The sequence below is a fragment of the Malaclemys terrapin genome, chromosome 11 (assembly GCF_027887155.1).
Source record: "Malaclemys terrapin pileata isolate rMalTer1 chromosome 11, rMalTer1.hap1, whole genome shotgun sequence".
NCBI classification, from domain to species: domain Eukaryota; kingdom Metazoa; phylum Chordata; order Testudines; family Emydidae; genus Malaclemys; species Malaclemys terrapin.
In genome coordinates, this window is record NC_071515.1 from 24,689,263 (window position 1) to 24,717,079 (window position 27,817).

The following is a 27,817-nucleotide window of genomic DNA, read 5'->3' on the forward strand; positions in this document are numbered from 1 at the left end:
AATAAATGATCACTCTCTGGAGGGTTGGGTTTTGTTTTGTTTTATTGCCTTTTACTAGAGATTATTTCAGTCTATCTTCTTCAGTTATAACTTGCATCAGCATGAGCCCTGTTTTGTTGTTGGGTGCTCAGTTGTGACAGGTGGAAGAAGATTTATTTTCTCATCTAGGAAACGTAGAAATCAGGCTTAAAAACAACCAAATCACTAAAAAAACGTTTTTTGTTTGTTTAAAACCTGATTCTGCTGCTATGGAAGTCGTCTCTCAATGGCTTTGGTGTCTGAGGATCAGATGCTTGTGGATAGACATTGTTCTGCTTGGTTGGTGCTTTTATTTTTAGGACCGTATGAATTGACCATCTCAGATGATCCACTAAATATCTTGTTGGCTCAAAATGTTACTTCAGAACAAGTTACAGGCACAAAATTCCACTTCCCTGTTGCATCTTTTTTTCTGACAGCCAAGTCCCCATTAAGTTTTGAATAATTGTAAAATGTTCCTTATAAGCCATCAATCAATTAACGGGATTGTTTTGGATACTTGCTTGAACTTGCATCACCAATACCCCATTTCACATCCCTCTGTTCTCTTATCAAGCCTTGTATATGGTCACAAGGTGGTACTATAAAGCTTAGAGTTGACAGATGCAAGAGCTGTTGCTAATATTGCACCAAAATCAAGAGAGATTCTACAGTGCAATGCATTAATTTAAAAAAAAAATAATGCACTGAAAACATTTCTATTTTTGTTCAGGATTTTGACCAGTCATTGCTTTATGATTTTTTATGTATTGTACAGTCTTAGGAGAGAAGCATGAAGTAATCCTTATGGGTGTTATGGTGCACTATCCCACAGCAAACACTTGCCCTGCCAATGCAAACTGAAGCATAATATATTACATCATAGAAAATGTTACTGAATAAACTATGTAGATCCAGATTTTCAAAAATGCTCAGCGCTCTGTTGTTCTCAGCAGGTGCTGCTGAGTAGTGAGCATGTTAGAAAATCTGGCCATTTACTTAGGTGCCTTAATAGGCACTGAGGTTTCTTGAGAATTCTGGCCTACAAGTGCATAGAGTGGTGATATTTTTGAAGTGAAAAACTAGAAATTTGTAATACAGTTATACCTTCCCCACCAGGTGAGAAAGGGAGATTGTGAGAAAATCTTTCCTCCATCAGTGTGGCCGTGTTTGAGTAGTCTGTCTTCAAGTGTTTTACAGTATTTTAGATTTTTTTTAAATAATTCTAAGGCTTTGTAATAATATATACATATGAGAGACTTAAATACCCTCCCACCCATAACTCACCCTGTCCATCAGTGGCTCCTAGGCTTGCAGTGCTTGTGTATAGTGTAACCTGGGGAAACATTTTTCATTGTTCAGAAGAAAAAAGATTCTGCAGCATCGATTTGTTAGTGTTTACAGAACATTTTGAAGATGGTCCGAATAACCCACAAATGATGATCCTAAAGGCATTCTGCAACAGCTGTTTACTTGACAGAGGTCTGGGGTATGTCTCTGGAGTGGGGTGGGAATATAAATGGGGCTTTTCCATTGCTTTGATTTGTTGGCTAGTGAGTTACTTTGTTACCTGTATATGAATATTTAATGCTGGGTGGTCCTGTTATTGTAGGTTTTATTAACTGATAGGGCACTTAGATCTCTTTGTATGGCTGTTTTTAAATGTTGTTTGTCTCTAAATATAAATAAACCTATGAAGTGCACGATAACTCTAATAACACTCAGTACTTATCTGGTTAGAACTGTTACCTGCTCTTGTGATTTTATGGTGAGTCTTGTAATATTTGGTGGATTTTTTTCTTAAAGCTCTAGACCTTGGATTCATGAGACTACAAAAGAATTTTGGCTTTCATTTTTAAATTACAGAAGTTTCTAGCCTTCCTGGTTGCAGAGATAAGCTTGAAAACATAAACCCTAAAGGTTCAAAAGCCAGAAGGCAAACAAAAAGAACTTCAAATATGTTACTTTAAAAATCTCTTTGTGTTTAAGCCAATCTCAAGATTTTTGGAGGGAAGCCTGACTGAAGACTTTTGAATGCTTGGGCTTGGCAATATCGGACTAGACTGTGCCAGACTTCTCTATTTTGAGTCAACGACTTACTGATGAACAGTTTATGAAAGGCTGCATGTATTTGGATTACCTTTGCAGAGAAAGGGCATTCTATCTATAATGACCTTGTGAACTGTTCCATTCCTTTCTCAAAAGTATTTATTTTTAGAGCCTTGTGCTGTGTTGTTCAATCAAATTGCATCACAAAGGCTGATGTCCAGAAGGATTTGAATTATAACAGCAAAGCAGCAAACATTTCAAAAAGGGCCTAACTGAGGACAATGTTTTCCCTCATGCATAACTGTTTCTCCAGGGTTGGGAGGAAGAGAGGTACAGATGAGATACAAATTATATTCACTATATATGTGAAAAAGAATACCCAGAAAAGGATAGTTTCTGTGCCATTCTTGATGGAAAAAATATAGCATGTAAGGTGGATTGTTAAAGACAAATGCCTGGTTCAGAACTTTTCGTTCATTCTTTTCTGGTTGAGTCCCATCTTTCTAATATGAGAAACTGGTAAAAAATCAAATATTAGCTAAAGCTTAATGACACTTTAGCATTAGCTCTTACCAGTATTGACCATACTTTATAGCTGTGCAATCTTTGCTGTTTTACAGGATGGTGAGAAACGCACCCCGCTTCATGTTGCGGCTTTTCTGGGGGATGCAGAGATCATTGAGCTCCTCATTTTGTCAGGTAATGTGAAGACTGAATTGGTCATCAACAGAGAAGCCAATGTTACAAACTACAGTGAATACCCAAGGGAGGCATCTTTAACTTATGCAGGTTAAATGCGGGCCCTGTCCATCTCTGTGTTCCAAGGAGCATTATGCTGTTTGCAGGATAAGAGAACCCGTTTAAATTGCTTGCTATAGTTACATAACATATACTCTGAGAATAACACAATGAACCAAAACTACAAATCGTTACTAACTTGCAGTGGGTCAAAACTATTTGATATTTGTGGATTCAGAAAACAAGTTTAGCACATGCTTAAGACCATCCCTATTTAGCGAAGGACTTATGTGTTAACTCCTAATGTCTCCAGTGGGATTAATCACATGCTTAAGTTTTTTGCTGCATAGTGATGGATGGATCCCTATCCATGTGTATATATAGTGTATGAGGGGTGATTCAGGAGTGGAATGTCAAATCTCTCCTTTCATTGTTGTGCAATGTAAAGACTGAGACAGGGTATTGAGCACTGGACTGTGAATTTTCATCCCAGTGGTTGACACTGCCTACTTCTGTGACTTCTGATAAGACACTTACCCTTCTTTGTATTGGTTTCCAATTTGCAGCAGGAACATAATACCCACCTACCTTTTGTAGAGGCATTGTGATAAATAATTAGTAGTGCTTCAATACTACTTTGAAAATGAAAAGCATGATTGATAGTTGATGGAATAAAAGGTAGAGTTGGCACCTCACAAGAAGAGTAGAAGATCATGGCTAACTCCTGGGTGTGCCTGCAAATGCCCAAACATCATGTGTTTCTAAACCAGATTGTTAAGAGTAGGGCTTATTTCATGACAGTCGACTGACTGAGGGTGAGGAAGAAGCTACAAGTTGAAAGAGTAAGGAGCACATATTAAAAATATAACTGTGCTGTAATAGGAAATACATTTATCAACATCCTTGATGTGGTAAGAATTGAGTTCAGGCGTATATCTGATCATCAAGCTCTTGAGATTCTGTAGCATTAAACAGCTACTGCTATGTGTGACATGTAGTCTAGAGATTGAATCACATTATTGCACATATACACATACTGTATTATAAAAAATAAGTATTTAATTGCTAATTTGTCTTCTGAAGAGCAAACCTCAAATTACGTTTTGGTTGTTCAGATGAGCAAATTTGAAGGCTTACCTTGAAAATCTCTAGTTAAGAATTTGGGCTTTAAATCTCACAAGAAAAAGCTCTGCTGCAAAATTTCCAACACTTTTGCTGTTCTGGTAGGGAAGGAAATCTCACAGAAAGGGGCTGTTCACAGTAATATAGCATTTCTACTTGTGACCAAATGCAGAATGTGAAGAGATTACCAAAAATTAAAAGTGAGGGTTGGGAAGATAGTTCAATTATTTACAATCTGGGAAAAAAAATTGTTTTAGTTTGGGGTAAGAGTGCAAATTGGCTAAGATTTTATCTGAGTATGGTTTGCCAGATGGTAGCTTTCTTCCCCCAACTGAATGGAATATGACAGTATGGCAGTGGTTCTCAAACTTTTGTCCTGGTGACCCCGTTCACATAGCAAGTCTCTGAGTCTGACCCCCTCCTTATAAATTAAAAACACTTTTTAATATATTTAACACCATTATAAATGCTGGATGCAAAACAGGGTTTGGGGTGCAGGCTGACAGCTCGTGACCCCCTACATAATAACCTTGTGACCCCCTGTGGGTTCCTGACCCCCAGTTTGAGAACCCCTGCAATAGGGCATCAGATCATTGTTGTTGTAATTGAGTCTAGCACTCTGCATCTGACTGCTGTTCCTAATCCAAAACAATAAAACTATTTTCAGATCGGATTCATGTAATGAATATGGTATTAGTTCTGTGATGGATAAATGACTTGGGAATATCAAAGTTTGTAACAATAAACTGCAGCTTAATCAAACACCACTACATTAGCCCATGAGTGGTATTTTATGGAATAAGCAATATCTGTCAAGATTCCTACTGACATTTACACCATCTGTTCGAAATTCCTATTCTGGCTTACTTGATGCCCCAGTTATCAGTGATATGTACATCTTTAAATGCAACAGTACTGTAACAGAGCTCTTCCATTTAAATTTTGATGTTGCTGTTCTCCCACCAGACGTAAGTTGTACAGACAGCTTGTAAGCAGAGTTTGTTGTCCCAAAAAAAAAAAAAAATGGTTGGAGGAAAGCAAAAAAGGGATTCAACTAAACGAGAAAGTTATGCACAATCCCTCTGTCCGTCATATATTTAGAAATCGTGGGTTAGCCAATTGCCTTACTCATGGAGCTTTAACTTGTGAGACTTACATTTTCACATGTGATCATCCAGTATGTCATTGATCCCAGCAGAAAAACGTGAGTGAATATTACATTGACAGACTAAGCTTGGATGGTTTCTCCAATACATTAGACACAAGCATGCCTTTCTTCAACAGGAGGTAAAGACTAATTACTTTCATTTTGACATGTGGTAATACAGCATGCAGCCATTGTCATATCTTGTTATTGTGAATTGTCAGCATATGAGCAGGATGCAGAGGCATTATCTTTTCAAGGACTGCAAGTAGCAGCACAAGGAAGATTTCTATGAATGAATAGATAAGGTAGCTCTGACCCGTGTCTCCCAAGAATTCCTGTAGCATCTCTAGTGCATTACCTAGTGAAGATGTGGCTTTGCTGTGGAAAATACATTTCATTTCTTGATTTCCAATGTGTTCCTTATGTGGGAAAGAATATCTCCATGCTCTTATAGGCAATATGAATTCAAATAAGTTACAAGCCAAAATTCATCTACTGGCTCTAGTATTTGTCTGGAGGATAGGATAAAATGCAGGTGACACGCCCAACTCTGTGAAATATCCAACTGGGGGTTAAACAAAGAGAAACTAGCTCATAATTTAAGGTTTTAATGATTAACCTTCATGCCAGCAAGGGTTCAGTTTGATTTGACTTAGTGGAGCACTATTAACACTAATACTTACATTCCCGGGGCTTGAGTCAGAGCTAATTCTGTATGTGGTATGTTCTACCTCTTCATCTCATTTTAGTCTCTGAAGTATCATTATTCACACGACATACCAGTACTTGTACCCACTTGGAAGAGACAAGGTCTTTGTAAATTTCTGTGATGTAGTGATCCGCCAGGGCTAGCCAAGCAGCAGAGCTCAGATCGCAACAGCAACGTTTCCCTTCTGCCTTCAACACCACCCAATTTGTAAAATACTTCACAAAAGATTAATCTGATGATAACAGTTAGCACTCTAAAAAGTGTACCTCTGATGCCCGACTTTAAAATCAGAGGACAGGCAGTATATTTAAAGAATAAAAGCATGGAATATTTACTGTCAGATTTGAACCACAATATTTGGAGCATGACAAGAAGCCCAGAAAAGTATCAGCCCCTTGCATTTCAGACAGGACTCAGGAGAGAAATTCAGTGACATATGCTCATACTTAGATTTATAGCCCATGAACTGGTGGCAGCACAAATAAATGTAGCAGCTAATAAATAAAGCTTCTGCCCTGGTGCACTGAGACATACCAGAAATGGCATTCTAGATAACCATTAAAATAGGAGTGGATTCAGAATTAAAATGGAAGATGTGGGGCCAGATCCTCAGTGGGTATAAATCAACTGAGGATCTGGCCTGTGATATTTGGCTGAAATGGGGGAGTGAATTGTGAGTTTGTCTGATGTGCATTAAAACACATGGAGTTGAGATTTGGACTTTACTGCCTTCTTCACGCCCTTTCCACAGAATAGGAAGTGCAGTCAGGTAGTAATAATCTGTTAATTTTATTTATTTTGACAACCTGTAACCACACCCAATCATGGATGTGCATGGAGAGCTGTCCAGACAAATAGAAACACAAGAGAGGAAATATATTTCAGTGCAATCTCATGGCTTCAATGAGGTGGCACTGGTGTACAAGTGAGTAGAAATCTGAGGTCCGGTCTCTGCCCTGAGGGGCTTGCTGTCTAAGGACACTGTCAAACCTTTATGGCAGAACCACATGCAATGTCACTAAGGCACTAACCATGGAGCCATGCTGCCCCGACAAAACTTTAGGAGGCAATGAACTTCCTGCCAAGCACGGAGAGTGTAGCCCTGACCATTGCTTACAAGGACGCAGCATGCTTTCTTCTCCACGTAGCTCTACTGGCCATGGTTTTTCATCCTCTCTGCTCCCTTTTGGTGCACCTCTAGTCCTGAGCAGTCCTTGCACTCAAATGCTGCAGTTAGAATCATAGACTCATAGAACTGGAAGGGACCTCAAGAGGTCATCTAGTCCAGTCCCCTGCACTCGTGGCAGGACTAATTATCTAGACCATTCCTGACAGGTGTTTGTCTAACCCACTCTTAAAAGTCTCCAATGATGGAGATTCCACAACCTGTGTAGGCAATTTATTCTCATGATTAACCACCTTGACAGGAAGTTTTTCCTAATCTCCAACGTAAACCTCCCTTGCTGCAATTTAAGCCCATTGCTTCTTGTCCTATCCTCAGAGGTTAAGAAAAACAATTTTTCTTCCTCCTCCTTGTAACAACCTTTTACATACTTGAAAACTGTTATCATGTCTCCTCTTAGTCTTCTTTTTTCCAGACTAAACAAACCCGATTTTTTCAATCTTCCCTCATAGGTCATGTTTTCTAGATCTTTAATCATTTTTGTTCCTCTTCTCTGGACTCTCTCCAATTTGTCCACATCCTTCCTGAAATGTGGCGTCCAGAACTGGACACACTACTCAGTTGAGGCCACCTTAGTCCTGGATAATTGGGTACCATGGGTGAGACAGCCCATTTGAACTGGGTAGAAAGGCCAGAGCAGTGTAAAGGGGGCTCTAAAATCCTTGTCTCCAGCTAGGGGAGAATTCCTCCAGTGCAGAGACTGAGGGGGACAGCTATAAAGGTGCCTTCTGAGGACCCCCCACTTAGAAAATACCCAGCTAAGAGCCCAGGTTAACTTTGCAATGAAGACAGACATATGTTTATGTTTACATTTTCACAAGTGTTCACTGACTTGAGGGTCTCTTTGTCTTTGGGTGCCCTAATTGAAACACAGAGGGCCTGGATGTCAGAGGTTGACTTAAATGGGCAGTGTAGGTGTTCAGCAACAGAAAAGCATTGCCTAGGTTTTAAAAGTTGGCACCCAAAAAACAGAGAGCATTTTTGACAAAGTAGGCCTTCCCCTCTTTGTGCCTCTGTTTTACCTTCTATACAATGTCACATTTCCCCACCTTTAAGGAATGTGGCAAATCTTTCTTAATAGTATTGAAAAGTGCTTTGAGATCCCTGGATGGAAGCTGAAGCTTAAAAGCGCAACACCATATATCCTAGGCATTTGGTTAAACCAAACAAGGTGTATTGAGTGAAACATCTGAAAAGACAAACGTTTACAAATGTGTGATAGACTAAACTAGCTATGAATGAGCCATTCCACTCTGTTAGGTAAACAGCACATTGAAAAACATACAGAGGAAAAGGATGTGGAAAACAGTAGAGGGAGATAAGATTGAGAACATGCTGCATAATTTGTGTGTGTGTGTGTGTGTGGTGATCGTTTTGCTTTTATCATTTTCTTCGGTGGTTTTCTAGGCAGCTGCCTATTCAGCTTCTAGAAGGGTGAGTGGATCAGTGAAAGGCTTAACCAGCTACTGAAAGAAACAATTTCCTGGGTTTTCTAATCATCTTCTTATTCTCAGATGCCACTATAGTTGCTGAATATTGAGGAATGATATAACTGCTTATCACATAATGTTATTCGTCCCATAAGCCTTTCTGCTCATGGGAGTTCTTGAATGGGTGAAGATAAATCAGGAGAACCTCGGTTAAAAAAAAATTGAACCACAGAATAAATTGCTTGAAAAGAAATATTTGATGCCAGTCATTGGGATTTAGGCCAAGCAGTTTGCATCTGACAAACCTTACTTATCCAAAATGGTGTAACACAATTTACATTGGAATCCTAGATTGAAAGCTCCTTGGGGCAGAGACTGTCCTTTGTTCTGTGTTTGCACAGTGCCTAGCACAATGGGGCCCTGCTCTATAATGGAGGACTCTAGGCACCACTGCATTATAAATAATAATCCTGTTATGAAGATCAATAGGGTAACACCTCACTTCTGTTTTACTCATGATATCAGAATTATCTGTAAAGGTAAATCCATCATCAATGAACTTCTCAAATCAAACATCTAACTCACTAAACCAGACATGTGTTTTGCATGGGCATAGCAAGTTCCATTAGATGTAAAACTCCCAGTCCAGTCAGATAGATTATAACTGTCGATCTCATATTGGTACTTTGACAAATTGTAATGTTATTTTTCTGAAGCCAGGTGACACGGGAGGTTTGAAACCTTTTCCAACGTTTAAAACCCGAAAAGAAACCCAGAGAAATTGCTTCCACTCTGATCATTAGAACCAAATTCTCAATGACCATTACAAGTGAGGGGCAAACTTGTAAGCACCCATGAGCAGTGGGTTTTTGGAAAATACTTTTGGTGCTTAGACCTTGAATGATCCACTACCATCAGGGAAAATTAAAGCCAAAGTCCCTGTATTGGGTACATTATATGAGCTTAAGTTCTAGTGCAAAATTTGGTTAAAACATCCTTTTTGTTAGTGAAGAATTTGAAGGCTCATTTGTGATATATGCAGGACGCTTATACTTGTCTAAAGCTTATCCAATTGTATCAGGACAGATTTGCAGACAACTCTGCTAATTTGTAAAATGTTCTGCTTTCAAACAATAATAACAATATTTTAAAATAAGGTGCTGTCTTTATTTTCTCTGCTCCCTCCAGTGATGTCTCCTTGTTTGTCTTATTGCCTCAATAGATTGCTTTAAAATATTACTTAAAACTAAATTTGTGTCCCCACATGGATGTGGAAGCTCACTTTCTTAGTGTGTGTTCTGTTGACCCACCCCACTCTAGCTGCCCCAAAACATCCTTGTTACCCCGTCCACTCAGCAAGTGACCCAACAGTACCCAGCTGCCCAACCTTCCCCCCATTTGCTCCTTTAAATAGTTCCCTAACACTTCCCAACAAGCACTCCAAGCTGAAGAATCCTCGTCCTCCTTCTCCTGGATGAGTGACTGTGGAATTGATCCTGAGGTGCTAAATGCTATCTGCTCCAAAAGTTGAGCGGCTCAGTAGCTTGCAGGATCATGTCCCAGATCCCTACCTCAGCTGCCCAGCCTCCTGACATCCCTTGCACATTTGCCTGGTCCTAGGAAGACCTGCTAATCTTTGATAGACAACCTAGGCCCCCTACCCACCTTTACTGCCGAACCTTTCTGGTTTTTGAAAGTAAGGTAATTTTCTCAGAGTTAACAAAGTAGAAATAACTGATGCTAGCAAGGTTGTGATAAATTCTGTGCATATTTATATGGCATGGCCTTTGTTATCAAGAAATGTATTAATAATATTATTGTTGTTGTATTACATCAAAAGCATGTCAATAATCTGTACTGTTTATTTGCAGGGGCTCGTGTCAATGCCAAGGACAATATGTGGCTGACCCCTCTTCATCGGGCTGTCGCCTCAAGGAGTGAAGTGAGTGAGGTTTGATTACCCCAGTAGTTGCATGCAAACAACATACTGAAAAAAAATACTATTACCACAATAAAGTAATAATGGAGACCACCCCCCCCAAAAAAAAGGGGAAAAGGATTTTCTGATTCCAACACCCTTTGCTCTTCACTAAAGCAAGAGTAATCAGTTACTGTCTGTATGCTGTTCTTATTGTTAGCCTGCTGGATACTTGTGGTTTTCCACTCCTGTGTATTTGATTGTTTTCCCTAACTTGATGCCTAATTTAAGTTACTGTAATGCATGACTTTCAGCGGACAGTCAGTAGATAGAATGATCATGATGTAAGTGGGATATATTGTGCAGTGATGCTGGTCTAATCACCTTAAAATGGTTAGACATAGTAGGGTGCGGGGAGGAGGTAAGAAGGAGGGATTGGAATGGGAGGGTGTGAATCTAGTGATCAAACAGGCTTAATGTGTAGTTTGATTTGAGTAACTGTATTTAAAGGCAACCATAAAGCTTCCTTTTAATTCCCCTGATTCACCCATAAAATAGAGTTAAGTCCATATTTTTTCCATTTGGCAACAAGAAATCATTCAGCATCTAGCTGTAGTGTTTTTCATTGCTACCTCAAAAGATGAGGGATAATAATTATCAGAGAGAATAACCCAAGCATGACTGAATTTTCAAGGATACCATCATTCTGGGCTTCCATTTTTGGCCTCTTTGTGTATTTTTATCCTCTTAATACTGAGTCAACATGATGCACGCAACTGCAGACTGAACTGGATGCTGAGAGGAGCATTTAAAAGAGACATGAGCTGGCTGTCCTCCAGAAATTGATGGAATCACCTCCATAACAATCCCAGTGCTTGCCAAGCCTGGAGGCAGGAATCCGTAGCTCATTTCTGAACTCAAGCATTGCTTAGCTACTAGCCGAGCTTCCCAGCTGCTGATGTCCAATGAAGCCCACTGAAAGAAATAGCTAATAGAATACGAATGCTGTAAAGGAGTGAAATACAAAAAAACAACAACCCCACATTAAAAATAAGACATAAACCTTAAATAACAGCCACAGTCTTTATAACCCAGTAATTACAACTATATGGTGTAGCTGTTTTAGATACAGGTGAATTTTATCTGTTGTGACAGTCCTAGCTAAAAATCCATGTCTTACTATGGCTTTGTGCCTCACCCTTAACCCGTTGCTGCTGAAAGCAAATGAAGACCCTGTGCAGAGTTCCCACTGAGTAACTTTCTTTTCCATAGTTCTGGTAATTCTAGCATCCCAAAAGGAATGATATCACAGGTACAGTATGTGAGGAAGCAATAGAAAAAGTGAGCTGTCACCCATGTAAACTGGCTCATCTTAATTCAATGTATATATTTTTATTAAAATGTCATTTTCTTGTGTTCTTTTTCCTTTGTTAATTCTTGTTCATGTGAAGGCCATTACTTTACTAACATTTTGAATGACACTTAGCATCATAAGATTTTTTTAAAATCCTGCGGCGATTGGTACTGATTTGTTTGTGAAAATAAATCGTTGCACAGGTTATCTGACACATTTCCAATGTGAATACCATAATACCAGATCAATCTCAGCCATCCAGGGGGTTCTTGGGCCAAAAGTTGACTGTAAGGCCTCATTATATTTTGTCAAGTCTCCATGGGTTTAGTCCACTTCTAGAGCAATCACCTGTAAGGCTAAGGTTTTATACCGAGAGAGGCTTATTCTGAAGCTTCCATTCAACACTGAGATTCTGTCTCCCTGCAACCATTTAGAGTCTGACAAAAACACATACAAAAATGTTTTTATTGGATTTAAAACTCATTAAAACGTAAAGTCGATTTCAGGGATTTAAATTGGTTATTTAAAAAACCGCAACCCCTCAAATGTCTCTGTACTGGCTACTTCATGTATATATAAATTTTAGCATTGTACAATTAGAAGTGATTGAGAAATTTCACTATGATATTTGGATTATACCGCAAATGCTAAAAGAAATATAAATGCAGAGTCCTAAGCAGTACCATTGTACTAAATATACACATGGAAATTATGGTAAAATAAAGGATATTTTATATCCTCAAAAGCCAGATAATTAAAAGTTACGAGAAAAACACCTCTGTAAAGAATTGGAATAAAGTTAAGCTCCCAAATGGAATGTAAGCGGAATACATATGTAGATGTAAATGAAAGTGTATATACACATTTTTAAATGGAATTAAAAAATTACCTGCCAAGTCTATTTATTTATTTATTTATTTATTTTTACCCTCCAATACCTGTTTCTTTCTATCTCAAGAGTCAAATTTATGTTCATTTTTCCATTGACTTCAAGTAGAATTTTGGTCCCAAAGGTGTACAAAGTGAATTTTCTTTAAGTAACTTTAAAGTAATTGGCCTGTAGTAGTAGTAGTAGTAAATAATAATACTAATAATTAATAATAAAACTTCTAAGAGACTAACAATAATATATGATTATCAACACTTTAAGATAAGCACTCTCATTTACCGAGGCCTTGGCTACACTCAGGACTTCACAGCACTGCCGCAGCAGTGCTGTGAAGCGCGAGTGTAGTCGCACCGCCAGCGCTGCAAGAGAGCTCTCGTGGCGCTGTATGTACTCCACCTCTCTGAGGGGAGTAGCGTGCAGCGCTGCAGGCTCTGATTACACTGGTGCTTTACAGCGCTGTACTTGCTGCGCTCGGGGGGGGGGGAGGCGTTTTCACACCCCTGAGCGCAGCAAGTTGCAGCGCCGTACAGCGCCAGTGTAGCCAAGGCCTGAGTAAATTTGCTATACACCAATTTATGGAATTGCCATAGAAGATGAAATTGCTGAAATCAATAGAGGACAAAAGAGTAAAACTCTTACAGTAATAGTTGTAGTGTCAATCCAGGCTGTGTGTGCTCTCCCAGGCACGTGATGTATACATACATGATGTATTTGTTGTACATTAATAAAACTTTGCCTAGCCTTAATAGAAAACATTTCTGTATATGAAAAACAGTACTGTAGTGTACAGGAATATGGGTGTATCGCTTTAAATGGTTGTGACTTATAGTCAGTAAACATGGTTATTTGGATCCCACTGTGCCCTCACATGGTTCCTTCATGTTATGTTTGTGTAAAGAGCAAAAGGCACACAAAGTAAATTTTTGAGAGTCCTCTTTTAAGACTATATGTATTGCCTAAGGGCAATTGTTACTAAGAGCTGAAGAGAGCTTGTCGTAGCTTTTCCAACAGAATGTTTTTTCTATTGAAAATGCTGTTTTTCTGTTGCAAACAAATTATGGGAACATACTGATTTTTGTCGAAATTGTCAAAACATTTAGTTTTTGGTAAAGTCAAATATTTCATTTTGACAATATCAAAAGGTTGTGTTGATAAGTTTGAAATATTTGTTCAGGCTTTATTATTTCAATTATATTGTATTCTAAATTTTATAATATGATGTCAGAATGAAATGTTTCAACCTTATCAAAATGAAATGTTACGGGAATGTTTCATTTAACAAAAAATGCCGTGATTTCTACATTTCTACCTGACTCATGATTAAATTAAATTTTGAAATCTTGGAATTTCTCCCAGGATGAGATTTCCATTTTCCTGTTAGCTCTAGAGCTGAGAGCATGCAGCAAGTCTGCAAATCAAGCAATTTATTTAGATGCCTGGCCTTATTTTCTGTCTAAATTTGTCTTTCAGCTTCCAATTGCTGAAGTTGGACACATTCAGATTAGAAATAAGGTGCAAACTTTAAACATGGAGAGTAATTAACAACTGGAATAATTTACATAAAGATGGGATGGATCCTCCATTACTTTAAGTCTTTAGATCAGGACTGGGCGTAGCTCAGTCAGAAACTATGGGAATGATGCATGAATTGTTGAGCTTGTCTTCACTGCAGTTGTTAGTTGAACATAACATAAGAATGGCCATATTGGGTCTAGTCCAGTATCCTATCTTCCAACAGTGGTCAATGCCAGGTGCCTCAGAGGGAATGAATAGAACAGGTAATCATCAAATGATCCATTCCCTGTTGCCCATTCCCAGCTTCTGGCAAACAGAGGCTAGGGATAGCTGGAGCTATAACTCATGTGTTGCCTTGGGTTACCATATTTGAATATTGGAAAAGGAGAACCCCGGCCCTGCCCCAACTCCATCCCTTCCCTGCTCCCGGCCCCGCCCCAACTCCGCCCCCTCCCCTGAGCGCCCCGCATTCCCCCTCCTCCTCCCAGCCACGCGAAACAGCTGTCCGAGCACTACCGGCTTCAAGGTTTGCCGGGCAGCCCCCAGACCTCCAGACTCTGCGCCCCTGGCCGTGGCTGGGCATTTCCCCTCCCGGGCTCTGGCTGCGCTGGGAAAGCGCCCGGCCGGGGGTGCAGGGTCTGGAGGTCTGGGGGCTGCCTGGCAAACCGTGAAGCCGGTAGCGCTCGGGCAGCTCGGCTCTTCAGCTACACAGAGCTGAGGTGTCTGGAGGGAGCAGCAGGCGCTGCCGCCGCCACCGCGGAAGAATCCACCTGCAGCTCCCAGCCTGTCGGAGCCGCTCTAAGGTAAGCAGGGAACTGGGGTAGGGATGCCGGCAAAGCTGGGAGTATTTTCCCGGACATGTTCGGCTTTTTGGCAATTCCCCCCCGGACGGGGATTTGAGGACCAAAAAGCCGGACGTGTCCGGGAAAATCCGGACGTATGGTAACCCTAGTGTTACCTCTACCCCATGTGCTCACACAAATCTCTAGCTCGAGTTAAGTTGTGCCTTAAACTCAAGCTAGTTATAACCTGTTGGAGGTGGGTTGAAGCTTGAGTGCTGCTGATTCCCAAGCAAGTAATGTAGCGGGAATGCAGCAGCTTGAGTTAGAACTGATTAGCTGCTAATTCAATCATTCTATGTAGCTTGTGTGTTGTTTCAGGGAGTGGACGCTAGCTCAAGTGGTGTAGCTTGAGTTAATTGTTGCACTGAAGACGAACCCACGGTGTAAAATTTGATGGCTTGTGTTATGCAGGAAGTCAAAGAAGATTATCATAGTATTCTCTTAGGGTCTTAAAAATCTACGAATTGAGGCACCCAAACTTTTAATTAATTAGGGGCCCCTTACTCCATGAATAACGACTGCAGGATCAGGTCCCATTTTTACAATACATAGATTATTTACACAGACACTAGCCTCAAATTCTGTCTTCGTCTCCAAAGAATTTCAGGGGCAGTAAGTGCTCTGATTTTCAGAGGTCTGGAGCACCTACAAATCCCACTGAAGTCATTGAGGGTGCTCAGCGCTTCTAAGAGTCAGACCACATTTACTGTGATACAATTGTTAAATCTAACTTAAGGTATCATATATATGTGTAATACATGTGTGTTTGTGTATAATATGAATATTAAATACACAAATAGGCACGTTAATAAACTGCTTATTCTTCCTTTATCTAAAGTGGTGCAATTGTGTGAATAGTGTTTGTGTGTGTGTGTGTCTAGAACTTTATATAATACCTAGTTACGCTTTGTATAAATGCTATTGTATAATTGTACTTTTTAACAAAAATATGTAGTACCATTATATATGCGTTTGACAAGACAATGTGAGCTTTCTGGTCCTTCTGATATTTTTTAGGGCTAGATTATCCTTTGCTCAGGGTTGTAGCTAAAGGACCACGTTACACTGCCCTTGGTATAGTCTCAGCCTGCCTGAGACACCCTTCTGAGGCACAGTTCTCTGTTCAACTGTGAGATGTCTAAATATATTATCCCTCTCCCCCCACCTAAGTATGGGAGGTACATATTTCCTTGGTCAAGAGATGTGCAATGTCTCAAATGGAAAATATGTAGTTTAATTTTGTTGGTATATGCACTTACATTATCACTTGTAAAAACTAAGTTTTATCTAAAAGTGACAAAAAGCCAAAGAAATTCAGTGTTCAGACTGAGACACTTGACATAAACTCTGGTCACTGAAAAAAGGAAAAGAGTGCTGATAGGAACTAAGGACATGAATGTCAGCTTAATCTGGGACTCTCACACTTTCTGAACCTGAAATTTTTCGCCCGCACAATTAACTTGGATTTTTTGTTCTCTCTGTCCTGTTACCACTGCTACGTATAGCAATTTTGTCTCAACCTTACTGTCTAAATAGTGCTTCATTTATTTTATATATGGATTCATCATACACTAACCCCATTTTTTCAATCTCAGATACATTAAATACATTCATTTCCTCGAGTAGAACTTGGCTATAATGTCTAGTGTTAAAGGTCAGTGGACCTATCTGGCACGACCCAACCCTGCAGTTTTGCACAACCTAAAACCCAAAAGGGAAAGTTTGTGTAGGCTAGAAATGCGATACTCTGCCTTAAATGATGATAAATATATATGAAGAAAGTTAAATATATCACAATAAGATGACACGTAATATAAGGGCATTTGAATCAACAATTTCACTTCCCTCACCTGGAATATTTTTGAATGACTGACTCTGGTTGTCTTTTTCTCTGCTCGCATATGAGTTTCCTATGGCTACCAGTAACAGTCAAGAACCTTGTTTTCCCCACACTTCACCATATGATGTGTAGAGAGATATGTTTATACATAGACATGCCCTATGTTTATTTTAATAGTTTGTTTATAACTGTGTTTCCATTGCAGGAAGCAGTACAAGTATTGATTAAGCATTCAGCGGATGTTAATGCTCGGGACAAGAACTGGCAGACTCCGTTGCATGTAGCAGCTGCAAACAAAGCAGTGAAGTGCGCAGAAGTAATCATTCCAATGCTGAGCAGCGTCAATGTCTCTGACAGAGGGGGGCGGACAGCACTACACCATGCAGCTCTGAACGGCCACATTGAGGTAAGTGGCCTAGAAGCATTGTTGATATAATTTATTGATTCTTGGCACAGTTGTCTATGTCAGAATTAACAATGAGTTCATGTATCTCTATATGACATAAATAGCTAGATATCTAACCCTCACTTATGAGAGACATTAGACCAACTTCTGCTCTGAGATACACTGGTGATACCTAACTGAAGTCAGTGGGCTGGCACCATTTGTAAATGCAAGCAAAATTTGGTCCAATGTGTTATCCTGTAGTTAACTGCCAGTGCAATACAGAAACTTATGAGCACAATGAACTATGCAAAAATGGTTGAAGAAGCATTAATTATCTCATAAGAGGAACACAAGTGTGTGGGATATGCAGAAATCAATCATTGTGTTTTTCTAATTCGCTTTCTAGAAAATTTGTTTCTGGTTTAAAACTAGAACATGCTACTTCCGTTTACCTTGCAGGGTTGTGGAGTAAGTCCTTCTACAGCAGAAGTTCCCAAACTTGAGGGGTGCGGAATGTATTCTGGGGGCATGTGAGAAGCTTTTGGGGAAAAAAAACTTACTGCACACATTTTACCCTCAGTAATGAATTACTAGTTAAGCAGGTTTCTCCAGACAGAATGGGGGAGGGATAGCTCAGTGGTTTGAGCATTGGCCTGCTAAACCCAGGGTTGTGAGTTCAGTCCTTGAGAGGGCCATTTAGGGAACTGGGGTAAAAATCTGTCTGGGGATTGGTCCTGCTTTGAGCAGGGGATTGGACTATATGACCGCCTGAGGTCCCTTCCAACCCAGATATTCTATGATTCTATGATCAGGTCTTTAGATGGTGCTGTACAGTTGGCTCTAGATGGTGCTGTGCATTTTGACAGATTTCTGTTAAGTTTGCGTAGCATTATTCAAAGTTGTTGCCATCTGTACGTTAACCCGTTTGCTACGATGCGATGTGCACATTTAATTGTAAGCATCGACCACAAGCACAGTTTTGCTTTTTTGCTCTTATTACAATGGATCGTTGGCTCTTTTTCAATCCATGCCTTACTGTTTTTAATATTTAGTGCAGGAGTCAGCAGCCTTTCGGAAGTGGTGTGCTGAGTCTTTATTTATTCACTCTAATTAAAGGTTTTGCGTACCAGTAATACATTTTAGCATTTTTAGAAGGTCTCTTTCTATAAGTCTATAATATAGAACTAAACTATTGTTGTATGTAAAGTAAATAAAGTTTTTTAAATGTTTAAGAAGCTTCATTTAAAATTAAATTAAAACGCAGAGCCCCCCCGGACCAGTCGCCAGGACCCAGGCAGTGTGAGTGCCACTGAAAATCAGCTTGCGTGCCGCCTTTGGCACCCGTGCCATTGGTTGCCTACCCCTGATTTAGTGAGAGTCGCATGTTGATGTTGATTTTGATTTTTTTTTATCAGTATATGTACTTGTGTGGTGGTGGGGGGCATAAACTACTACAAACACAAAGAAGGGGGGTGCAATCAGATAAGTGTGAGAACCACTGCTGTACAGTATTCACTAAACCAGGGGTTCTCAACCTTTTTCTTTCAGAGCCCCTCCCCTCCCCTGCCAACATGATATAAAAACTCCACGGCCCACTTGTGCCACAACTGGTTTTCTGCATATAAAAGCCAGGGGTGGCGTTAGGGGATAGCAAGCAGGGCAATTGCCTAGGGCCCCACACCACAGGGCCCCCACGAAGCTAAGTTGCTCAGGCTTTGGTTTCAGCCCCAGGTGGCGGGGCTCAGGCCCTGGGCTTCAGCCCCATGCAGTGGGACTTGGGCTTTCTGCCCAGGGCCCCAGCAAGTCTAACACTGGCCCTGCTTGGAGGACCCCCTGAAACCTGCTCGCGGACCCCTGGTTCAGAATCACTGAACTAAACAATTACACCATTATAAATTGAAAGCCACTGTATTAAGGTCCTGATCCCAGCACAGAGATTCATTGACATCAGGATGTAGGCCAGTGGTTCTCAGCCTGCAGGCTGCTTGCAGCCCAATCAGCACACAGCTGCAGCCCGTGTGATATCCTCAGGGCCATACAGGTAGTATATATAGTGTGTGGATGCAGCCCACGTAACACAGAGAGCGCTGCATATGTTGCCCACAATAGTAAATAGGTTGAGAACCACTGTTCTAGGCCTAAGTGTGGAATAAAAATTCTCCAACTGAGATTGATACAATTGACAAAAAATCTGAAATTGATTTACTGTGTTGTAACTTACAAAAAGCAGCCTACAGGTAATTGCTATAAAAGGGTTATAGAGACTGGCCTTTTAAAAGTTTTATATTTTAGGAAAGAGTTAATATTTATCATTTTAATATGATTGACTTTCTTTGATGTAATGCCGTTTAAGGGTAGAGTGTAATAAAGCGCATAACTAGTAATAGATTAAATAGTTTTAATAAAATCTCTGATTCATTTCTCCAATGAGTATTGAAAAGCTTAAAGTATTGTATGTTTTACATTCAAATTGTTTTGTGTGTTTTGCTTATCCTTATATTAATGTCTGGATGGTGCTTGGAGATCTGGAACTTTTTACCTTTCGTCATCACAACTAAAGCTTTGTACTTTCTGCTAGCTATTCGCTGGCATATATGAAATGAGTTGGTCTCAGTCCAGTTGCCAGTGGGCAGGAGGTGACTTCAAGCAAGCCAGTATCGTGATAAGTTAATAGCAAATGACACACTTGTTGGCAGTGTCAGCAGAGGGAACAACGACTGAAGGCTCTATCATGCTAGGCATGGAGAATTGGCCTCAATCCAGCAAAGTATCTAAGTGTGTAGTTAACTTTAAGTACATGAATAATACCATTGATGTTAAGGGTTACTCACATGCTTAAAATTAAGCAGATACTTAAGTGCTTTCCTAGCTCAAGGCCCAGCACCTTGCAGGATTGAGTCCTGAATAAGCATGAAGACTGAATTATCCTTTCACCTTTAGAATGTTGTCCCTGTCGCTCAGGATTGAGGTGCATTGGAAGGGTAGCATGTAAAAGCATGCAGTGCTGCTGCTCATGCCGTTTTCTGATTCCAGAGTGTCTCCCACTGTCATGAATCCAGCACCTTCCACAATCACTAACTCCACACCGTTTAAAAAAAATAAATTATTGAAAGAGTTGCAATGTAGAACTATAATATACAAATGAAAACTGACTCTTACCAGGGCTGTAACCAGCATGTTTCAGGTGGGGCTGGGCCAGGCTGGGGAGTTCTAGTGCCTTTTACAAAAAAAGCATGCGTTTTTAATGATTAGTTTAATTAAACTACAGTTTCCTGGAAGGGATTTTTAAACTATCTCTAATTTTAAGGCTCAAGTTTTCCTGCATAACTTATGCTCATATCACACAAAGGCAAGTGTGATTTGCTCAGCAATTCACAACAATGTATTACCCTTCGACACAAGCGTTACATTCAGGGTGATAGCATTATTTCATAGACTGATCTGTTGTAAATGGAATATATGGCTGACCCAAAGATTTACTTTTCATTGTTGTTTTAGATGGTGAACTTGCTTTTAGCCAAAGGGGCAAACATCAATGCTTTCGACAAAAAAGACAGGAGAGCTATTCATTGGGCAGCATATATGGGTAAGATCCATGTTGTAGTTTGTTTCATTACTGAAGTACCGACAGTGTGCTCTGTATTACACAACACCCAGTTCCTGCCATGGAAAGTGAAAGTTGTAATTACATTGATTAAGGCTATGGGCTCAGGTCATCAGTTGGTATCATAGACACAGCTCCACTGATTTCAATGGAACTACACTGATTCATACAAGCTGAGAGTCTGGCCCAAAGTGTCCATCTAACACAACCTGTATATTTTTTTCATATTACTTTTTATTTTTAAATCTCATCTTCTCTCCTGACTTTAATTCCAGCCTCAAATATATTTGGTATGAAAAATACAAATTAAACTCTCCTTTCCACAATTAGCAGTAGCGTGGATTTCAATAAGAACTAGGTTAGATAAAATGACTAGCACAAATGTAGTTAATACACTTTTTCTGAAATCGTTGTTTTTCCTATTTGTCTCTTTATTCAGAACAAGTTGGGTTACTACATAGCGGTAAAGTCCTATATAATAATTTCCACTCTTAATTGTCTTCCTTCATCACAAGACCGGCAAGATCACTTGATTCATGCATTCACACCTTTGCCAATGTTAAGCAAATTTGCTTTTTAAATTAATAATTGACCATATCATCCCATCCATTTTAAAAATAATACGCACCATAGAATTCAATGGGAACTCTCCTGTAAAAATGGTAGAAGTACAGGGACCATAATGTTGGCCAGTGCTGTGCATGCCCTCGCACAATTCTACCTACCACATCCCCTGATCCCCAATTCCTGGGCCCTCAAAGTGACTGCCACTGCACCTTCACATAGGGTGACCAGATGTCCCGATTTTATAGGGACAGTCCTGATTTTTGGGTCTTTTTCTTATATAGGCTCCTATTACCCCTCACCCCCTGTCCCGATTTTTCACATTTGCCGTCTGGTCACCCTACCTTCACATCTGACCTGTAACATTCACTTTAATTCTAATCTTGGTCCCTTAGGTAAAGAGATAACAAGTAGTTACCAAACTGTGGGAAAATGTAGTGTAGTTTTGTGATGCCCACATATTGAATGAAAAGACTGGCTTCTGACCTAGAATGGGATTTGAACTTTGCTCTGTAGAGATGAAAGATTTTCCAGCCTTTACAGCGTGCAGGTTGTATGACACAGAAGGAAGGTTGGGACTCAGGCATGTGTAAATACCATGGGTATTATGGCTCTTTGCATATTTTGAGGTTAATAATGAAAAAAAATTTTTTTGGTGGGGGGCACGTTCACTTACTACACTTGCTCACCTATGACATGATCTAAGCTCACTGGAGTCAATGGAAAGTCTCACAATTGGTTTCAAAATGCTTGGGATCAACCCCTTGACTAAGGTGGCCTAATTATGTCCTCCATAATAGAGGAAAACTCAGTCTTAACCCGGTAGTAGGCACAGTGTGGTCGGGGTCACCAGAGAGGCTAGTTAAATGCAATGCACTTATGCCCCAGTCAGGAGGTTCATTTAGTCAGAGCAATTGCCAGAAAGATGACCATAGAAAGGACCTGGCAGCTGAATTAATAGATGGCATTGACAGAACCCTCTTCTGGGAATCTTTCAGTGCTGTCAGGCTGGTATTAACGGGGGAGTAGCATGAGAACAGGTTATGAAAGGGTAAAGAGAAGAATGGGGAACTTGTTCAGTGGGCAGGGAGTTGACACATTTTTCAAGACAAACACTCATTTCATCCGGATTCCTTAATGAGAAGTGATGCTAGTGTATGCTATGCCTCCTCGGTGTGGCAGTCTGTCCCCATCTAGTGGTGGCTAGGCCAGCTAGAGATGGATTAACCTGCTACAACCTTGGCTGACAGAGATGTGTTTTTTAGGTCAGGCAGTGGAGGCTGATGCATTAAGATCAAGAGCTCCCAGGTTTGATCCCCGCTGCCCACTCCAAGTGGTGGCCTGTAGAGTAGGTGAAGTAGTTCAACCTGTGCTCACACCAGCAACGTATTTTAGCCCAAGAAATCTCATAAACTGGAGGGATAAGTGACATTGAACTGAATTTTTACATCCAGAGCCAGTTTGTTCGTGGCTGTTAGAATGAGGCGTTACTGACTAACTTGAGGTCACAAAAAAACTGGATGGAAAACATGGAAAGAGGCATTCCGTATCCTCAGCTGCTGTAGCAGGCTCATCAATCTCGAGCTGACCGAGCCACTACTGGAAGGGGACAGAGTGCCACACCGAGCAGGCATGGCTTACACTAGGATTAAGAATACTTTCTTGCAAAATGCCCCATCTGTGAGAGCATTTATGAAGCAGCAGCAAAAAGAACAGTGAGTTAGGAAGAAAGCAGTAATTTGAGTCAATTACACTGTAGGAGCGGATAGGTCACTGATGATTTCCATTACCCCATCTTTTAAAGGCCACCTGGAAGTTGTTGCCTTGCTGATTAACCATGGTGCAGAGGTGACTTGTAAGGACAAAAAGGGTTACACTCCACTTCATGCTGCTGCATCCAATGGGCAGATTAATGTAGTGAAACACCTTCTTAATCTAGGTGTAGAGGTAAGTAGCAATTGATATTTTAAACAAAAGCCACAAAATACAGAGGTTTGAGTCACTATTTGTAATCTTTTTATATAATTTAATCTTTCTTTAATCATGGAAAATTCCCTGCTCCCCTGGCTTTTGTTCACCTATTTATTTGGAGATTTTGTCTGGCTGGCGTTGCTGCTACAGACATTGGCAGAGTTTTTGAAGAAACCATTTCCCATTTTCTGGATTACGGAATCTGTTTCACACACTGGACAGCTTTTTAGGCCCAAATGCTGTGTACAGTAGTTGCCAAGAGATGCAAATTTTGCGTGTGATCATCTGAGTGTCCATTCCCCAGTAGACTAAAAATCTCTCGCAGAGACTAATAATCCCATGAAATTGGGGAACATACAGCATTTGTGTCTGGGAAGCGGGGATAATGACTTGCGCCGTAGTCTCCTTGACTTTGTAGAGTGTCATTGTTGACCTTGCTTTATCTAATTTTGTAGAAAAACTAATTTCTACACCAACAATTCAAAAAAGTCTGTATCTAAGATTTTCTTAATACCTTTATTATACCGTAGTATTGAGTATTGGTTTCTTATTAGAATGCAGTATAAAGGACTGTGTGGTTTCCTTGTCCCCCTGCCCCCCAAGAAATCCGCAGAGACAGACCTGAAGTCTGGCTTGTCACTAAAATGAAACCGCAATAATTATTTTTAAAGGAACCTGAACTTATTATTTTTCCTACTTTCCCTCTTGGATGTAACAGCTTTCCAGTTTTTTAGTTTCATTGTCATCATCAGATTGTTCTGCTGCCAGTCTTTAGCTTTACATTGACTTTAAAAAAATGCCACCAGGGCAAAAAGTTAATAATAAAAGCAAAGCATTCAGAATGAATTGTTACTGGGGTGTATTGTTATCAATGAAATGTGCTTATGAACACTGACCCATGACAATTCAAACCTCCACCTATTTCCACTTGCAGTGTGCAATGCATTTTGTAAAGCAGTGATACTCAGACTGTGGCTCTCCAGCCGCAAGTGGCTCTTTAGGGTATCTCCTGTGGTTCTTTGCAGCACAAGATATTAAAACACTGTGATTTAATAATTAACCAATCAGGGTGCTTTTACTATGTAATTAATCAATTAAGTTATGAACTTGCAATATGTTATTAACTTATTTGCTATAAGAATTATATATATATATATATATATATATATATATATATATATATATATATATATATATAGTTTAGATAGATAGAAACTAAATATTTCCCCTGTCATTCACACTATTGTGACTCTTGGGTAATGTTGATCTCTAATTTGGCTCATGAACCACTGAGGTCTGAGTATCATTGATGAAAAGCCATGAGCTGATGTCTGTAATTTTAACTGTATGTTCTTGTCTCATTGCAGATTGATGAAATGAATGTCTACGGAAATACTGCGCTCCACATTGCATGTTATAATGGTCAGGATTCTGTAGTTAATGAGTTGATTGACTATGGTGCTAATGTTAATCAGCCTAATAACAGTGGATTTACCCCCTTGCATTTTGCTGCTGCCTCCACTCATGGAGCTTTGTGTCTTGAACTGCTAGTGAATAATGGAGCAGATGTTAATATTCAGGTACAGCTTATCTTTCATCTCTGCAATTTTAACTACCTAAATATTAGGGCTGGCTCTAGCTTTTTTGCAAGCAAAAAAAAAAAAAGGCAGCTGCAGGGAGCGCATGGAGGGCGAGAGGGGCTCCCTTCCTCCGGCCTTGGGGTGCCTCTCCCGGCCGGGCAGGCAGAGCCCCCAGGGGCTGCAGGAGATGCTGGCTGAGCTGCTCCTTTAAAGGCAGCTCGGCTGGGCCGGGCTCAGAGCGGCGCGGGAGGCAGAGGCCGGTGCAGGCGGCAGGGAGTAGCACGTCCCGGGGAACCCGACGGCATGGTGAGCGGTGGGGATCGCTAGTTCCTGCCCCTGCAGGGCTGGGCTGGGACTGGTGGAGCGCAGGGAGCTGGCCGGGGGCTGCGGACTGGGCAGCCAAAGCAAAAAAAAGAACCATGTCAGGGTGGCCGGAATGTGCCGCCCCAAGATTGGCCGGAATGCCGCCCCTTACTATGTGCCGCCCCAGGCACATGCTTTCTCATCTGGTGCCTGGAGCCGGCCCTGCTAAATATATATACCCTTTTGGTTTAAAATCTCTGCATGCCACAAGAGGTTGCAAATGAGAATAACAGCAGTGTTACTGTAAATTCTTCAGGGAATTGGCTGATGGAATAACACAGTGATGCTGGGAATTAAGTTTTCTTCATGGGAAGCTCACAGTGCCTTGATTGATATGATATAATGGCACCCTGAAACTCCAGGCCAATCAGTTTCTGAGGACTTGGGCTGTTACTTAACTACAATCCCAGATCACATCCAGTGGGCTACAGTTATCACAGAAACTATTCTTTTGGGTATTCCCCCCAAAAATGTGTTCAACACAGTTCTGCATGTTCCTCTGGGCTTCTGTCCAGTAGTAAAAATGTCAGGTACAGTCCTAGCACAATAGGGCCCCAATCCTGGTTGAGACCTAAGTATGCTGTTGTATCACAAATACTACACAGTTTTACTACACATACTGCCTTAGTTTCCCCATCTGAAAAATGGAAATAATAGTACTTACTCACCTTTGTAAAGTTTTTGAAATTAATCGATGCTCAAAAATCAGTATTATTTTATTAAAATAAAGTTGGGAATTGTGTTTGAAAATGAATTCAAAGCCTGATTCAAATAAACAAGGTATGGCTTGAGTCATCGGGTTCAACATCCTTCCTCTGTTCCTCTTCAGGCTCCCTGTCAATATTCCTAGACAGAGGTCCTTTCCCTTGGCTCCAAAACTTTGACCATTAGACATTATACCTTTCCTTAACTGTTTGCACCTGCTTTCTAATGGTCTTTGATGGACATCCAGTTTTTCTTTGGGTGGCAGTTTATTAACCAAAGCTCTTTTCTTTATGTAGTGGACTGCATTTTAATGTGTGTCTATTTAAATTGCAAAATAGTTTGTATTTGCTTACACTTTCCAGGGACTGCTGAAACTTAGCTCTGTGTTCTTCCTGGCTTTTCCCCAAGCAATATGGAAGATAAGGAAATACTGTGAGAATTATTCATAATGTTTAGAAAGTAAATAACACTCAGGAATATAATTGACATTAACAATTTGGACCACGCACCCCAGATTGGTGGAATGTCTCTGAAAATTTATTTGCAACAATCACTGCCTTATTTCCTATTCCTGTTGCTGAAGAAGGTCTGGCACCTACAGAAAAAAGGCATTCTGAATGTATTCTCATATGAATCTTGGGTTCAGTCATACAGCCCTTTAAAGTTGATGGGATTTTGGTCTGAATAAGAACTACAGGATTGAGCTCTAGTTACTTTTATTATTTCAAACTATTGATAGTACTGTATTTGAGAAACTCTACATTGATGGCATTACTTTATACTGTAGGTAAGTGTCTTTCATTTTGTTTTTGTTAGAGTAAAGATGGCAAGAGTCCACTGCACATGACAGCCGTCCACGGGAGGTTCACACGGTCGCAAACCCTTATTCAGAATGGTAAGTTGTCTTTCTGATTCTTAAGTAATTCATCAGCAATGATCTGCTCAGAGCTTTTTCCAAGCCACTTACTGCCTTGGGGGGGCAGTTTGTTGTTCTGTGCTAAAATGCTGAGGGACCAAAATTCAAAGGTTTGTAAGTACTCAACTGAAATCTGATTGCTAGCTAGTCCTAAAGCTGTCATTTAATAATGTGATGTTAGACAAAGCTTATAATTAATCAAGAAATCCCATTCTCCACCAGCGGACAGTGGTCTATGATTTGTGTGTGTGTGTGTGTGTGTGTTTCTTGACCTGAAAATGAAAGCAAAAGCAGCATTCAGATTCTGTATCTTACAGAAGAGGCCACAACTTGTTTCTTAAAACAAGCTTTAAAAAAAAAAAAGTTTGCAATTTTTCCACTTCCAGGAGTTCTCCAGACTCTAAGAATCTCTTTTCCCACGCTCTCCCTTCACCTCTTAAAGATCATAATTCCATTATAGCCACCTCTCTTGCTAAGGAGTAAATACCCTCTTCCTTGATCGCCTGGAGAAGACATATTTGTGCAATACTAGGCACTGTTTTCTTCTCCCCTGCCCCCTCTGCCTTTTGGACTAAGCCCGTTACCCCTATAGCCCTCCTTCCATCCCAGATATGAAGATGCAATAATTATTCATATTTTAGACAACTACATTTTTATTTGTATGAAATTATAAATCATTCGGCTTCAAACCATGGAATAAAGTGCATTTTCTTCTTGTATGTGCCTTGGGTGGGAGTGTTGGAATTCAACTCCTGCCACCTCCCCATGTCCTCCAGAAATATTCAGTATGCAGCATGGCTAAGCTTTTCTGGGAGTGGTCTGATAAACACACATTTTCCAAGTGGCATCAGCCCAGCTTCTTAATTTTTGTCTTCAAATTTTACTCACCGAGAAACGGGGATTTGCTGCACTAAGTAAAGGCCAAATCAAAACAGTCCTACCTGTGACATTTTGTCATTCTCCTCCTCTCCT

The 27,817-nt window shown here is 40.3% G+C and overlaps 1 protein-coding gene across 10 annotated transcripts in view; it reads left to right on the forward strand.

Moving 5' to 3' along the window:
• The window catches only part of ANKRD44 (ankyrin repeat domain 44), a 211,440-nt gene that overhangs the window by 104,228 nt on the left and 79,395 nt on the right, over positions 1-27,817 (forward strand). For all 10 annotated transcript variants that reach the window (XM_054043995.1, XM_054043994.1, XM_054044002.1 and 7 more), the window contains exons 3-9: positions 2,688-2,766; positions 10,268-10,338; positions 16,960-17,160; positions 20,641-20,728; positions 23,115-23,257; positions 24,649-24,861; positions 26,746-26,824. In XM_054043995.1, the coding sequence (XP_053899970.1) occupies positions 2,688-2,766; positions 10,268-10,338; positions 16,960-17,160; positions 20,641-20,728; positions 23,115-23,257; positions 24,649-24,861; positions 26,746-26,824 (874 nt within the window). The remainder of the gene's footprint in view (positions 1-2,687; positions 2,767-10,267; positions 10,339-16,959; positions 17,161-20,640; positions 20,729-23,114; positions 23,258-24,648; positions 24,862-26,745; positions 26,825-27,817) is intronic.